Source organism: Aristolochia californica, unplaced genomic scaffold (genome assembly GCF_029961685.1).
Source record: "Aristolochia californica isolate CCGP_79_NKW_82.1479 unplaced genomic scaffold, dmAriCali1.0.hap1 SCAF_3, whole genome shotgun sequence".
Lineage (NCBI taxonomy): Eukaryota > Viridiplantae > Streptophyta > Magnoliopsida > Piperales > Aristolochiaceae > Aristolochia > Aristolochia californica.
In genome coordinates, this window is record NW_027181992.1 from 1,333,847 (window position 1) to 1,345,438 (window position 11,592).

Sequence of the window (11,592 nt, forward strand, 5' to 3'; positions counted from 1 at the left end):
CGTTGCATGCTAACTTTGGGTGTCGTTGAGAGCTTTGCTCGAAACCGATCAAACCGGTTTCTGCTATTTATAACTTTTCTGTTACTTCTGTTCGAGGACAAGAGTTCGGTATTGACGAGATCAAAGGATTTGAAACTGAAATCGGACAGGAGTTGAAAAGGAGAGCCGAATGCCTCGAGAAGCCTGGTGGTTCAGATTCTTCGTTCTTTTGTTGTCTTTTATGTCCAAGGTAGAAACCAAGGCAAGGAACGGATAATCAGGTAATTACCTGAATGCTTAATCGAAAAAGATTCTTTGTTGCGTTCCCATTCTTTCGAATTATAAACAGAAAATCAACATCTCATTCTTTTCGATAGTTATAAACAGGAAATTGGGTAAGCAGGTAAAATCAACATCCTCAATATAGTACCAATAAGTTAAGGTGAAGTTCCATTTTCCATGGCTAATCTGATGCACACAAACATGTTTACAACATGGTGAAGTTCCATTTTCCATGGCTGCTGCAACAGAAACATTCAAGAAAAATTACAAGCTGCATACAGGTAGCCCAACGAGTGTAACTCGAAAACTTGGGAAATCTAAGCTGCTGGAAGTAAGTACGTTGCTTTCAGATATTTGATAATATCTGCACTCTCAAACATTTTTATTCCTGTGTTGGGGTCTTCCAAATAAGGTGCCTGTTCAGTAAATTCAAAATAACAGTTTAAAATCACAAGCAACTCTTTTAGTGGAAGGGACAGTGTAGGTGATTGAGATTAAAGAAAACCTGAAAGTGTCCTTCTCTGTCATACAGAATTTGTCGTTTTGAGCTACCACGAGCACAACTACAATACAGTCTTTAATTAGTGCAGTAGACAAAAGGAAAAAGGAGAGAGTATAAAAATAGATTTTAAGCAATTCATTACCAAGAAGTGAAGGAATTTACAAGGGGTACAAGAGGAGAAAGAAGGGTCTGTTAAACACTCTAGAGGAAGTCAAAAATCATGTCTAAATTTTAAATGTGCATATAAAATATCGTATACAGATTAACAAAATGTAGTCAAAAGACTGTAAAGCTCCAATAAAATATAAGGTACCTGCGAAGTACGTGTGGAAGCTCCAATTCAACTAGAACTTCGCGTACAAGTTTACAGAAGGGGGAGCCCTGAAAGAGCAGAGATATGTTTTGCATCAGCTATCAACCAAAAAAACAGCCAGTTTCTTCTAACAAAATTTGCAGCACAGAAAACGGAGTATTTTATACGATCATTAAAAGTTGTGAGAATCTACATAATGGATGAACTCCGGATACCTAATCACTAACCTCATAAGCCCAAAACTCAAGGGGCTTGGGAGGAAGTCTTGAGGGAACATAGGAACCACCCTGAAGTAACAAATAAGAGATGATTGTGAGTCTGTTAAGAAACCTTTTGGACTTCGGACCAAAGGGATCCAATGTAAATATATTATTTCCTGAGGACGAAAAAAGGCCGACTGAAATATGACGCATTTTGAGGGCAGTTACAAAAAAATGTGGAAAAGAACAGTGTGAAGCATAAATTGTTAGGTCTCATGGACAAAATTTCTTACCTTCCCTAAGCGACCAATTAATCCCAATCCTGCAGTTAAAGTCTGCAGCAAGACCACAGGATTAACTTAGCAAAACAGAAATCATACAACAGTTTGAAGCTCGCCAGGACTGAAAGCTAATGTAAGTTGATGAAAATCGCATAGGTCCCTTATAACCCAATTGACTTAAATGAGTCAACCCAGAACACTTTGCTCCTCCAGAGTTACAAAAAATAAAACCAAACAGACTATAGCTTCTAAGATTAAGGATGATCGAACCAGACATTTATCTTATGAATAGAATACTTACAGTTAGTAGTCCAAGTGATAACATCAATGGAACAGTTCCATCACCTATAAAATTGGAGCAGGAAAAACAAATTACACCTCACGTCAGAAAGGAGTAGTTTAAACAGCCCAAGATAACAAATGAAGATAAGAAAAATCATCCTCAAACAAAAGCAAGTTGCACAGAAGAAACATCATGATCAGGAAATACAAATGGTGATGGATGAGAAGCAAAATAATCCCGATAAAGTTCTCCTATTCCACTATGCAATTTTCTTTCCACATCCATTTTTGACACAATGACTCTCCACAGTAGCATCTTGATTTACATTGGTAACTTCAGAATATCATGACTACAGATATGTAAGGAAAATTCATTATCTTATGGAACAGGACAACAACCGCATACCATATTTTTCTGCTAAATACTTGATAATGTCATCTGATTCATACATGGCCACACCTGTATTTGGGTCCACCTACACGCCAATAAATTGCAAACCTTTTAGTTCCCACTGTAAAAGTAGAAACAAAGTCATACAGAAGAAGGCAAATGCTACTAAAGTTTTTCTTATTTGAAATTGTGGATCACTTTGCTTTAAGAAAAGGCAATACAAAGGGGAGGGAGATGCAAAAACTGAAGTCTCCATTATACAAGGGAAAAGGAGCTACCCACAACAACATGTTGACAGGAAACACTGTCTAGCTATGCAATCAGGAATGCTCTTAACAGATCTAAGGGTATGGTAACAGAGAAAATGTAGTGGAATGCAATAATCAATGATTTCTTCAAAAATAAGGAGGGCTGCATCCAGCTAATGACAATTGCAGAGTCACCTTCAAGCACAAGGAGAGAAGAGAAATTTTGAGAGTAGTTAATTCCTTGCAGCAAGGCCCTAATTTCAGCTTCTGCTGAGTTGCATTTGCCAGCAGGGTGAGAGAAGATGAGGAGAATTATATAGTGGAAACTACAGTTATCACAGTAGTAACTAACGTTCTAAAGTTACACTATAGAAACAATTTAAACGCATCAGAAACACTTATCAGACCATGTAAGGGAATTGCTGTTTTCCTCCCATTTCAGAAACCTTGGATCGGAAGTTTGGACCATTTCTTGGACACGGATAAAAGAGCACATCGAGATCTAAAATGCTGACAATTTCCCTGACCTGCAAGTTATTAAATATGTCAGTCTACAACAGATGGATAACCAGTGAAATAGAATGGCAAAGAAGATTAGGAAAAGGATGAGTATGAAAATTTCATAACAAAATGAAGTGCACCTGAAGGCTATGCTACCTTTCTACAGAATGGACAGCTGAGGATCCAATATCCACCAAATCAATGCATTCCAGTCAAGAGACATAACATTCAGTCTTATATCTTCACAGATGGTGACAAACTAAAAGTAAAATAACAAAAAGATTTCTCAACTATGATTATAGCTGCTCATAGTTCAAGGAGATCAGTCAGAGGCCCATGGCAATTTGAAGAAAGTGAACGGAAGTACCTTTCATATTCATAAATCTCAATAGGCTTCTCAGGGCGAGGACCTATTTTTGAGGTCTCCTTTACCTTTCGATCTGCTCATATGCAATGAATAAAGGTACAAATCAAACAAAATCTCACCTTGAGATATAAATGTTTGATGATTTAAGAAATCCTAATTGACAATGAGTGGTACCCAACTTGAACTATGATGGAAATTAAAAAGCTACCAATGTAAATTTAGCTCCAAAATTCAACAAATTAAAACTTTCTTAAAATGGACACCACTGTTTAAATCAAGAAAAAAGAGACAAAGAATGATAGGCACAAGCAGCTGAGCTGTAAAAAATAATACTAATGAAACCATAGGGTGTTAACATCAACAAAGGGTCCTTTGGAAAACAAAGTCATGAATCAAAAACATATACTGGATATTCCACTCCACTTAATCCCTCATCCCTTGGTTTAAAAATCTAAATTTTTGACAAAACATCCACAGCAACGAATTAAAATTTTACTAAAGGCACCAACAGTGATGATCAGAAAACGATTTTTTCTTTTTGTCTGAACTCCCTGATTTAGAAGATTGCTAAATAAAAAGAGCTAATCCACATTTTCTTAGACTCATGTTTCACATGGAGGGAAGTAATAATTTGACTCTATGAGTTGTTGTGCTCAAGTCATGTAAACTCAAAATTTGCATTTGACCTGTAAGGAAAGGTTTTCCCACATAAAGACCACGTAATTTGATCTAATTTTCTGGATTTGGTTTTGTCTTTTATATGTTGTATATTGTTTATTCAAAAATAAAGGATTATAAATGAGGAAATCCTGCTACAAGGGGGAGAGATCTCCCACTTACAAGAGCTGGTTGGCTTTAGTTTTCTTAAATGTAGCAGTATAACTCAGTTATGGTGGGAAGATACACCATGTTTTTTCACAAACTCGTCTCTTTTAACTTTCTTATTGCAACAGTATTATCTTAGTCAAAACAAATAACACCATTTGACAACCTTCTCAATCAATTACTATAAATCAAGTTGTAGAAGGGGACTCGACTATCATTAGTTGGATTAGAGGGAAAAAGGACCCTCCAGGTTACTTTTTAATGTATTTTAATGAAATTGAAGATTTTTGTAAAGATATGAATGTTTCCTTGAGGCACATCCCTAAAAGTGCCAATAGCATTGCGGACTCGTTAGGAAGGAGGTAGGAGACACTCTTGCACTTTGAGCTCCCTTGGCCCTTCTATGGGGGTGCCTCTTTTTTTCTTTCTACTGTTTTTTCCTTGTTCTCCTAGCATTGTACTCTTTCTCCATCAGGAGCCCCAATCAAGTATTGTTTAGTTCATCCATAACAAAGTTGATTGCAATAAATTTAATGAATAAGATGGTATATAAAATGGCCAAAAGATATAGTTCAGTCATCACCTGAAACCTTTAGAGCATACTTTCCAGGAGGAATCTCGTCCTCAGACACGAAAGAATATGAATATCTGGCAAAGCAAAATCCAAAGACAAGAATTATCAGGGTATTTTCCTGCTCAATGTACTACAAATGCAAAATATTTTAACAAGAGAATTTTCTCATTTTATTACTCTTCTATCATTTCACAATCTAATTTAAGTTTTTCCATTCCATGCTTTTTGTGCTCTAAATTTTTCTAGTTTCTATTTCCTTTTTTTTTAAAGGTGGATGGATGATCCTTCAACACTTTGCATATAAATGAGGTCAAACTAGGGATGGGCAACCTATTCCAAATTCCTGTAAATAAGTTTAGCTAAAAAATCCACTTTCTTATGATTACCAGGTTCATTTGACTATGAAATACAACCGTGGAAATACAGCATCCCACTTTTTTCTTTTACCACCAACCACCATTATCTCCTACTCTTCACTTGAGTGACATGAGTTTCTCTAAAATGTCTTTTTTGTCTATTTAATCATATGTAGTTTTGAAGAAGAGTTTCTACTCAAACCATATCTATTACATGTATTTCTACTTTCTCTTTTCTATATCAGTATGTCAAGTTCAGTTGTTTTCCCTGAGATTAACATTATCTAGCTGAATTACCTTTCTGCATAGGCACTAACCAACTAGAAGTGCCTTTTGTATTTTGTAATTGAAGGTAAACTACTTCCTTCTACTTCCTCTACTGCGGAGATCTCTGAGAGCAACCCGTTCTGAGTTACTAAATTACGATCGGCTAACAGGGCTTAGCATAAACACGGACAATCACGGAAGCAAAATCCAACCATTGAAAAAAACAAAAAACAAAAAAAACAAATGAAAAATCCAATAACAGAAACTGCACCCTACCCAATGAAGCTGGAAAGAGAGAAAATTCCATACCCTTGAACGAAAACTCCAGTACCGAAACGAAACAGCAAAGGGAAAGAAGCCGTCAAGACTTCGAAACCCTGGTCAGGCCGCACAGAAAAGGGTTTTGGCTCCGGAGGCTTGAAATTGGGAGGAGGAGAGAAAACTCCCCCTGATTTCTCCTCCTCTTTTACACTCACAGAAGACGAAGACGACGGAGTTTCTTGCTGCCCCGCAATCACCCTTAACGAAACTCGCCGCCCAGACTGCACGGGCATCACATTTGGCCGAAAAATCGGAGACGGCCGGAGAGTTAGAACGCCGACCATTGCTGCCCGGGGAAGATAAACGACTAAGAGGAACGAGTGGCTTTTTCGGAGGTTCTACTGGCGCGAAACTGACCATTTTTATAGCTATATGACGTGTCAAACGTTTCTACGTAGGCCGTGCTATTGTTAACTGCTAGCCACCAGTTTTGGGTCCCGCCATGGATGGCTTTTCTCATACAAGTCCAATCAGTGACCACGAAAAAACAATCATGCAGTTGCCTCTGTTCCTTTCTTCTGGAATCCGAAATCGGTAAGCGATTCTTGTTCATGGATGAGGAAGCTCCAAGTCATCATCGTTCGGATAAACTCCATAATCCGGTGCTTAGATTCCTCTGAACAGAACACGATTATTTCTGTGATTCGTATCATCTAAAGCTTCAAAGCATTTAGACAAACTGTACATTTTCCCTAGTAAACAAACAAAAAACACTATTTATTTATTTGTAACATGGGTTGCTACTGCTGTAGTCTCATTATCAATAAACATTTTTTTGTATTCGAGTTGCCTTCAACATTCAAGCAACAATTTGCTCTCTTGAATCAAGTGAGAAAACTCTGAACAGGAACTAGGCGAAATATAAAACCACCAAAAACTGTGAAGTATTGGAGGCTCATAAGAAAAAATAAAAAGATGTTTTTTTCTGCGAAAATACTATACGAAGATCGTTTTAAATCCGTGAGTTATTTTAGTCGCGCCTTGCATGAAACATAATCAGGAGCAACCATTCTTATGATGCTGAAAAGCGGCTCTACAAATCTGAGTCCTTTTGGAGCTCTCAAAATTACAAAAACATATAAGACAATTTTTACTGTAATCAATATACGGAGATTGATCTGAATCATTTGATCAACAAAGTAACAACAACTATGAAGACACCCACAGTATTCTGTCGAATCCTACGAATAAGACAACTAGAACACAGATGACAAATCATTTGGAATAACAATTTTCAAGATTAAAATTATCTACAAGCAATATCATTTACAACTCAACTTAAAAAAACTACGTAAAATTTATCATCTAACTACTACGAATAAGAAATGGCAATGCAAATTTATAAGCTTAACATCCCATTTTTCACCAGATTGTTCTTGGTGAACAATGTTTATAGGATTTCGTTTTAATTATTTTTTTTCTGAGAAGATTGAGCCATGCGAAGGTCCATTCATTCAAATCAGGTGGCGCCAGTGCTGTGCAGTGAAGGTTCCCCCACCGCGTAGTTACTATCCTGACGTCTCTCTCTGACGTGGAATGACCTCGTGTCTGCCCTCTTGAGCGATTGCTTCAAAACGTAACCATTTGTATCTCCTTCCCCTTGGTTGCCTCTCTATTTTTCTTACGCATTCGTCGATTCACAGAATTTCCTGATTCCTGATTCCCGATTCCCGAATACTCCCCCTATCCTCGTTTGAATTGTGTTTGCTTTTTTGGGGTTCTTTTCCTTTGCCGCTTGAACTCTTATTTCTTCTGCACGGCCTTGTATAGTTTTTGTCGGAATATCCGTTCATGGCTTCGTTTAACAGATACCCATCTCATAACTACTCACCATCTGCCCCTCCTTTACCAGACTACTCGCAGCAGGGGCAGCAGCAACGGCCGTCTTCTCAGGGACAGAGCTATCTGCATCCACCAAATAGTTATGGTTATGAACCCTCTGCGTCTTATGGTAATTCTTCCTTTCCCACCCAAGGTGCGTATTTTCCTCCGGGAACGCATCCTGAGATTGTAAGGAGCTTCCAGATGGTCGACAAGGATCGGAGTGGGTTCATTGATGAGATGGAGTTGCAGGCTGCTCTGTCGTCTGGTTATCAGAAATTCAGTTTGCGGACAATTCGGCTGCTTATGTTTCTTTTTAAGAATCCTAATGATTCTTCTTCCAAAATAGGTGAGACGATCTTTTCTTTCTTGTTTCCGGTGAAAATTTCAGTTTTTCATCTCTAATTATGAGCTCCGAATTTCCAATAGCCTCCTGTTAAAATGTTGTGCTGATTTTCTTCCTGTAAGTCGTCCTGTCGGCTATGGACGAAAATGAGTTAATTGTCTGAGGTTCTAATGTGGAAATGATCTGTACTATGAAATTTATCTGCACAGCAAATTTATGCTTAAGAATCCAATCAACCATGGAAAGGATTCCTTTAGTTGGCCTTTTAACTTATCCAGAGGTTAATACACCGAGTAATACATGGTATAGGTGACCAGAAGGTCCTGGCATGATTTTCCATCAAAATTTGTGCAACTTCTTGTGTATTTCTCGATGACTTGACTATACTTTTTTTAGGCTTTCTACGGATTAGAAGCTTCATAAGCAACTTAAAACCTTTTATCTGGGAGAACTAGGTTCAATCTCTGAATCACAAACTACTAAAGGTTGTGTTTCTGTGAAATTTTAATTGTTTTTTAAATCCAAATGCTTCAGAAGGGCAAATACTAACTACTGATCCTGAGTTTTACCCTGGTGGAGGCCATTTGTTTGCCCATTCCTTCCTGACTGCTCTCACCAAGAAATTCTTGAAAACAGTGACTCAGTGACCATTGATATAAATAATTGATCGGAATAAGGTTGTTTCTCCTATTCTTTTCCTCTCTCCTTCCTCACTCCAAACCCCCTCCCTCAAAATTAAGGTTGCTTCTTGGCTTTGCTCTTGCTGGTATGGGCTAAGGCCAAAATTGCCGATGTCTGAAATACAGCACCTGCAATGTCCTTAGTATGTGGGTGTGAACATTGACACAGTTCTTGCAATTTCCTGGGGCAAGCATTAGGATGCCTGCCATGTGCGCGGTCATCTTTATGATTTTACTTTTGTCATTTGGTCTTAGTTAAATTTATGATGTAGGCTTGTGTCTTTTTTTGCGACTTTCCAGTTTAGAGCTGCACTTCCTTGTTGGTAATGCAGTCATAACAATTATTAGTTATTGATTGAAACCTTGAAAATTAAAAAATTGGTGCTGCAGTAGTGATAAAAGCAGTTGATTTCTGTCAGGGTTTATTGTCTTTGATTCATTCAAGTTTCAAAGTACTGATATTTACCTTTATTACCAGGGCCCACCGAGTTTGTCGCGCTGTGGAATTCTTTGGGACAATGGCGTGTATGTACTCGTATTTGGATCTTTCATGCTGCTCTGTTTGGAAAAGGCTTGCATTCTTTTAGTTTCATCTGTAATTTGCATTGTGGAAAGGAGATAGTCATGTTAGATCTGAGTTTATTCACAAAAAGCAATAGTATCTCACCAAGTTATCAGACATGCTCAATTTACATTTCTCTTTTTTATCAGACATGTTGAATTTATTTTTGTAATTTCATTTGATGTTTGTAATCTTTGTGGATGTAATTTATGGGGGAGGGGGATGGTTTGGTTTGGAAACGAACTCCTTCTTGCTCAGCTTTTCATCCCAAATATTTGCCATGACCATAAAAGATGTTACTTTCCTGAGATATTTAGCAGTACCATTGGGATTTTAGTATGTCAGATTGAAAATCACATTCTTACAGTTTCCTAACATTTGCAAACCTTGCTGCTCTGAGAAGCTCCTCAATGCAATCATTTTAACTTCTGTCAAACTGATTTTAAGACATAACAACCAACATGAATTTTTGTATTGGCAAAACTTCATCTTTTTGCATTTTTGCTAATGGGTAAATGCAAAGTGATTGATCCTTATATAGATAAAAATATTTAAGCTTTGGATTTTAGTTGGTTTTAGTTAGGAGTTCATCATGACAGCACCTATCTATAGTTACACACGTTAACATTTGAGTCTAAAGGCATTTTGAAAACATTCTTCCATGTGATGGAAATATTGCTGTTGAGATCCAAATTCTCTTCTGACATAAACTTAAAATTTCAGGCAACTTTTGAGAGATTTGACAGAGATAGGAGTGGGAAAATAGACTCGTTTGAATTGAGGGATGCCTTGTACAGTCTTGGGTATATGATTCCACCTTCAGTTCTTCAGGTGCTGATATCAAAGTATGACGATGGCAGTGGCCGCAGGGGTGCACTTGATTTCGATGACTTTGTCGAGTAATATCTTTGTTCTTCTTAACAGTCACATTAGCATTGGCTATTTCTTAATTGTCTAATTGTTGAGGAATTTTTTTTTCAAAGAATCTTGAATGGCTCTGACTTCATGTTTAATGTTGTTGTAGGTGTGGAGTGATAGTGAAGGTGAGTGCTCGATTTCTTACCATCTAGAGAATCTTGTGGAAAGGTTGCTGGTTTGATTCTATTTTGTGAACCAGAGCACGCTGAACTGTGCCCTTGATTCTTTTTCTTTTCCCTTTTTTACTTTCTTCATTTTTTCTGTTTCCAAATCTATTTATTAATTCTTTTAAAGATCATCAACCTGTTTGAAGCACCTTAAAAAAATTTCATAAAATTTCTCTGTTCACATTGTTTTTGCTTTATTGTATTTCCTGCAGGGGTTAACTGAAAAGTTCAAACAAAAAGATCCTCGCTACACTGGTTCAGCAACACTTACCTATGACTCATTCATGTCGATGATTATTCCGTTCCTCGTGGCTTAGCCTCCTGTAGTTAGAAGTATCATACTTGATTCTTTCATTGCTTCTTTTTTTTTCTTTTTCTTTTTTTAAATTTTTATGAATGGAAGAAGATGTAGCAATACTCTGAATACATGAAAGAAGTGACTAGTTGCTCTGCAACATCAACTTAGTATGAAAACATTCAGCTTCTTGATGTGAAAATTAGCTATTTGTGTGTGTGATCAATAGCAGTTGGGTCTTACTGCAGTGAGAATATAATCCTTGTATTCAGCCTCAATGCTTGGTGATACTATAGTATTTGATCGCTTGTAACGGGTTCTTACAGTAGTTAGGTCTTGCTGGAAGTAGGGGTGGCATTGCGCGGAGCTAAGCTAAAATTGTATATGTTCGAGCTTGATCTGAATGCTTGAAGTTCAACCCTAAAATTAGAATCGAATTCAAGCTCTAACTTATATTAAAAACTACAAAAAAAATTAATCATGAAATTAAATTGATAATTAAATTAAAATTTATTTCAACGTAAGCGTTTATGATTTGCTAAAATATATTAAGGACAACGTACATGTATAAGAGTCTTCCAGTGATCGAGTCAAATTAGAACAAGCACAAAATAATTCAGATAAATGAGTGAAGCCCATGGATTGAAGCTGGTGTTGGATGGAAACTCATTTGTTTCAAATTCGTACCCATCTGTCTGTGCAATCTCCCGAAGTCAACGGTGAGAAAAATCCGGAGGGACCGGTCACCGCCGTGGGCAGTCGTCGGTGGGAAAAATATGGGGGAGCGGCCGGTCTCCGCCGCTGGCGGTGCCGCCCCATCATAAGAGGACACACGTCAATCGCCTGAGAACGTCGTCGTCCATGGAGTCGTACTACTTGGTTACGTTTTCAACTCTGTAACTTTGAAATTTTTAGCCAGTAGAACAGAATGAAATGAGAAAAGAATCTCTTCGATGGGCTTTGCATGTGAAATGTGGACGGAAAGCCACTGCTTTTTCTCTCTCTGTGATCATGGAGCAAACCTCCCTTCATCCTGAAAAGAACGTCAGTGGGTTCAGTTCGGACCCACATAACAGGAAAAAGTGATTAGTTTAACCAACTTTCATAAGACAGA

General features: G+C 37.6%; 2 protein-coding genes across 2 annotated transcripts; one reads left to right on the forward strand and one right to left on the reverse strand.

The window, feature by feature from the left end:
- Positions 1 to 375: 375 nt before the first annotated feature.
- On the reverse strand, positions 376 to 6,004 carry LOC137960234 (uncharacterized). Its single transcript, XM_068807792.1, has 12 exons — positions 5,678 to 6,004; positions 4,755 to 4,819; positions 3,347 to 3,419; positions 3,136 to 3,154; positions 2,886 to 3,005; positions 2,246 to 2,315; positions 1,859 to 1,902; positions 1,570 to 1,611; positions 1,304 to 1,363; positions 1,077 to 1,144; positions 767 to 824; positions 376 to 677 (listed from the first exon to the last, which is right to left on the reverse strand). The coding sequence occupies exons 1-12, from the start codon at positions 5,971 to 5,973 to the stop codon at positions 579 to 581; spliced, it is 1,014 nt and encodes a 337-aa protein (XP_068663893.1). The 5' UTR covers positions 5,974 to 6,004; the 3' UTR covers positions 376 to 578.
- Positions 6,005 to 7,225: 1,221 nt separating this feature from the next.
- On the forward strand, positions 7,226 to 10,706 carry LOC137960086 (probable calcium-binding protein CML48). Its single transcript, XM_068807559.1, has 5 exons — positions 7,226 to 7,859; positions 9,015 to 9,061; positions 9,822 to 9,997; positions 10,123 to 10,141; positions 10,396 to 10,706. Exons 1-5 carry the CDS (start codon positions 7,481 to 7,483, stop codon positions 10,498 to 10,500), a joined length of 726 nt encoding a protein of 241 aa, XP_068663660.1. The 5' UTR covers positions 7,226 to 7,480; the 3' UTR covers positions 10,501 to 10,706.
- The last annotated feature ends 886 nt before the right edge of the window (positions 10,707 to 11,592 follow it).

What these genes read in the sequence shown, in the direction of transcription:
- LOC137960234 (XM_068807792.1), bottom strand. Translation starts at nt 5,973, where the DNA reads ATGGTCGGCGTTCTAACTCTCCGGCCGTCTCCGATTTTTCGGCCAAAT. An exon ending in TTGAGTTTTGGGCTTATGAG is followed by an intron (nt 1,145 to 1,303) that starts GTTAGTGATTAG and finishes CTGCTCTTTCAG; the next exon opens with GGCTCCCCCTTCTGTAAACT. An exon ending in CTTCCACACGTACTTCGCAG is followed by an intron (nt 825 to 1,076) that starts GTACCTTATATT and finishes ACTGTATTGTAG; the next exon opens with TTGTGCTCGTGGTAGCTCAA.
- LOC137960086 (XM_068807559.1), top strand. Translation starts at nt 7,481, where the DNA reads ATGGCTTCGTTTAACAGATACCCATCTCATAACTACTCACCATCTGCC. An exon ending in TGATTCTTCTTCCAAAATAG is followed by an intron (nt 7,860 to 9,014) that starts GTGAGACGATCT and finishes CTTTATTACCAG; the next exon opens with GGCCCACCGAGTTTGTCGCG. An exon ending in ATTCTTTGGGACAATGGCGT is followed by an intron (nt 9,062 to 9,821) that starts GTATGTACTCGT and finishes TTAAAATTTCAG; the next exon opens with GCAACTTTTGAGAGATTTGA.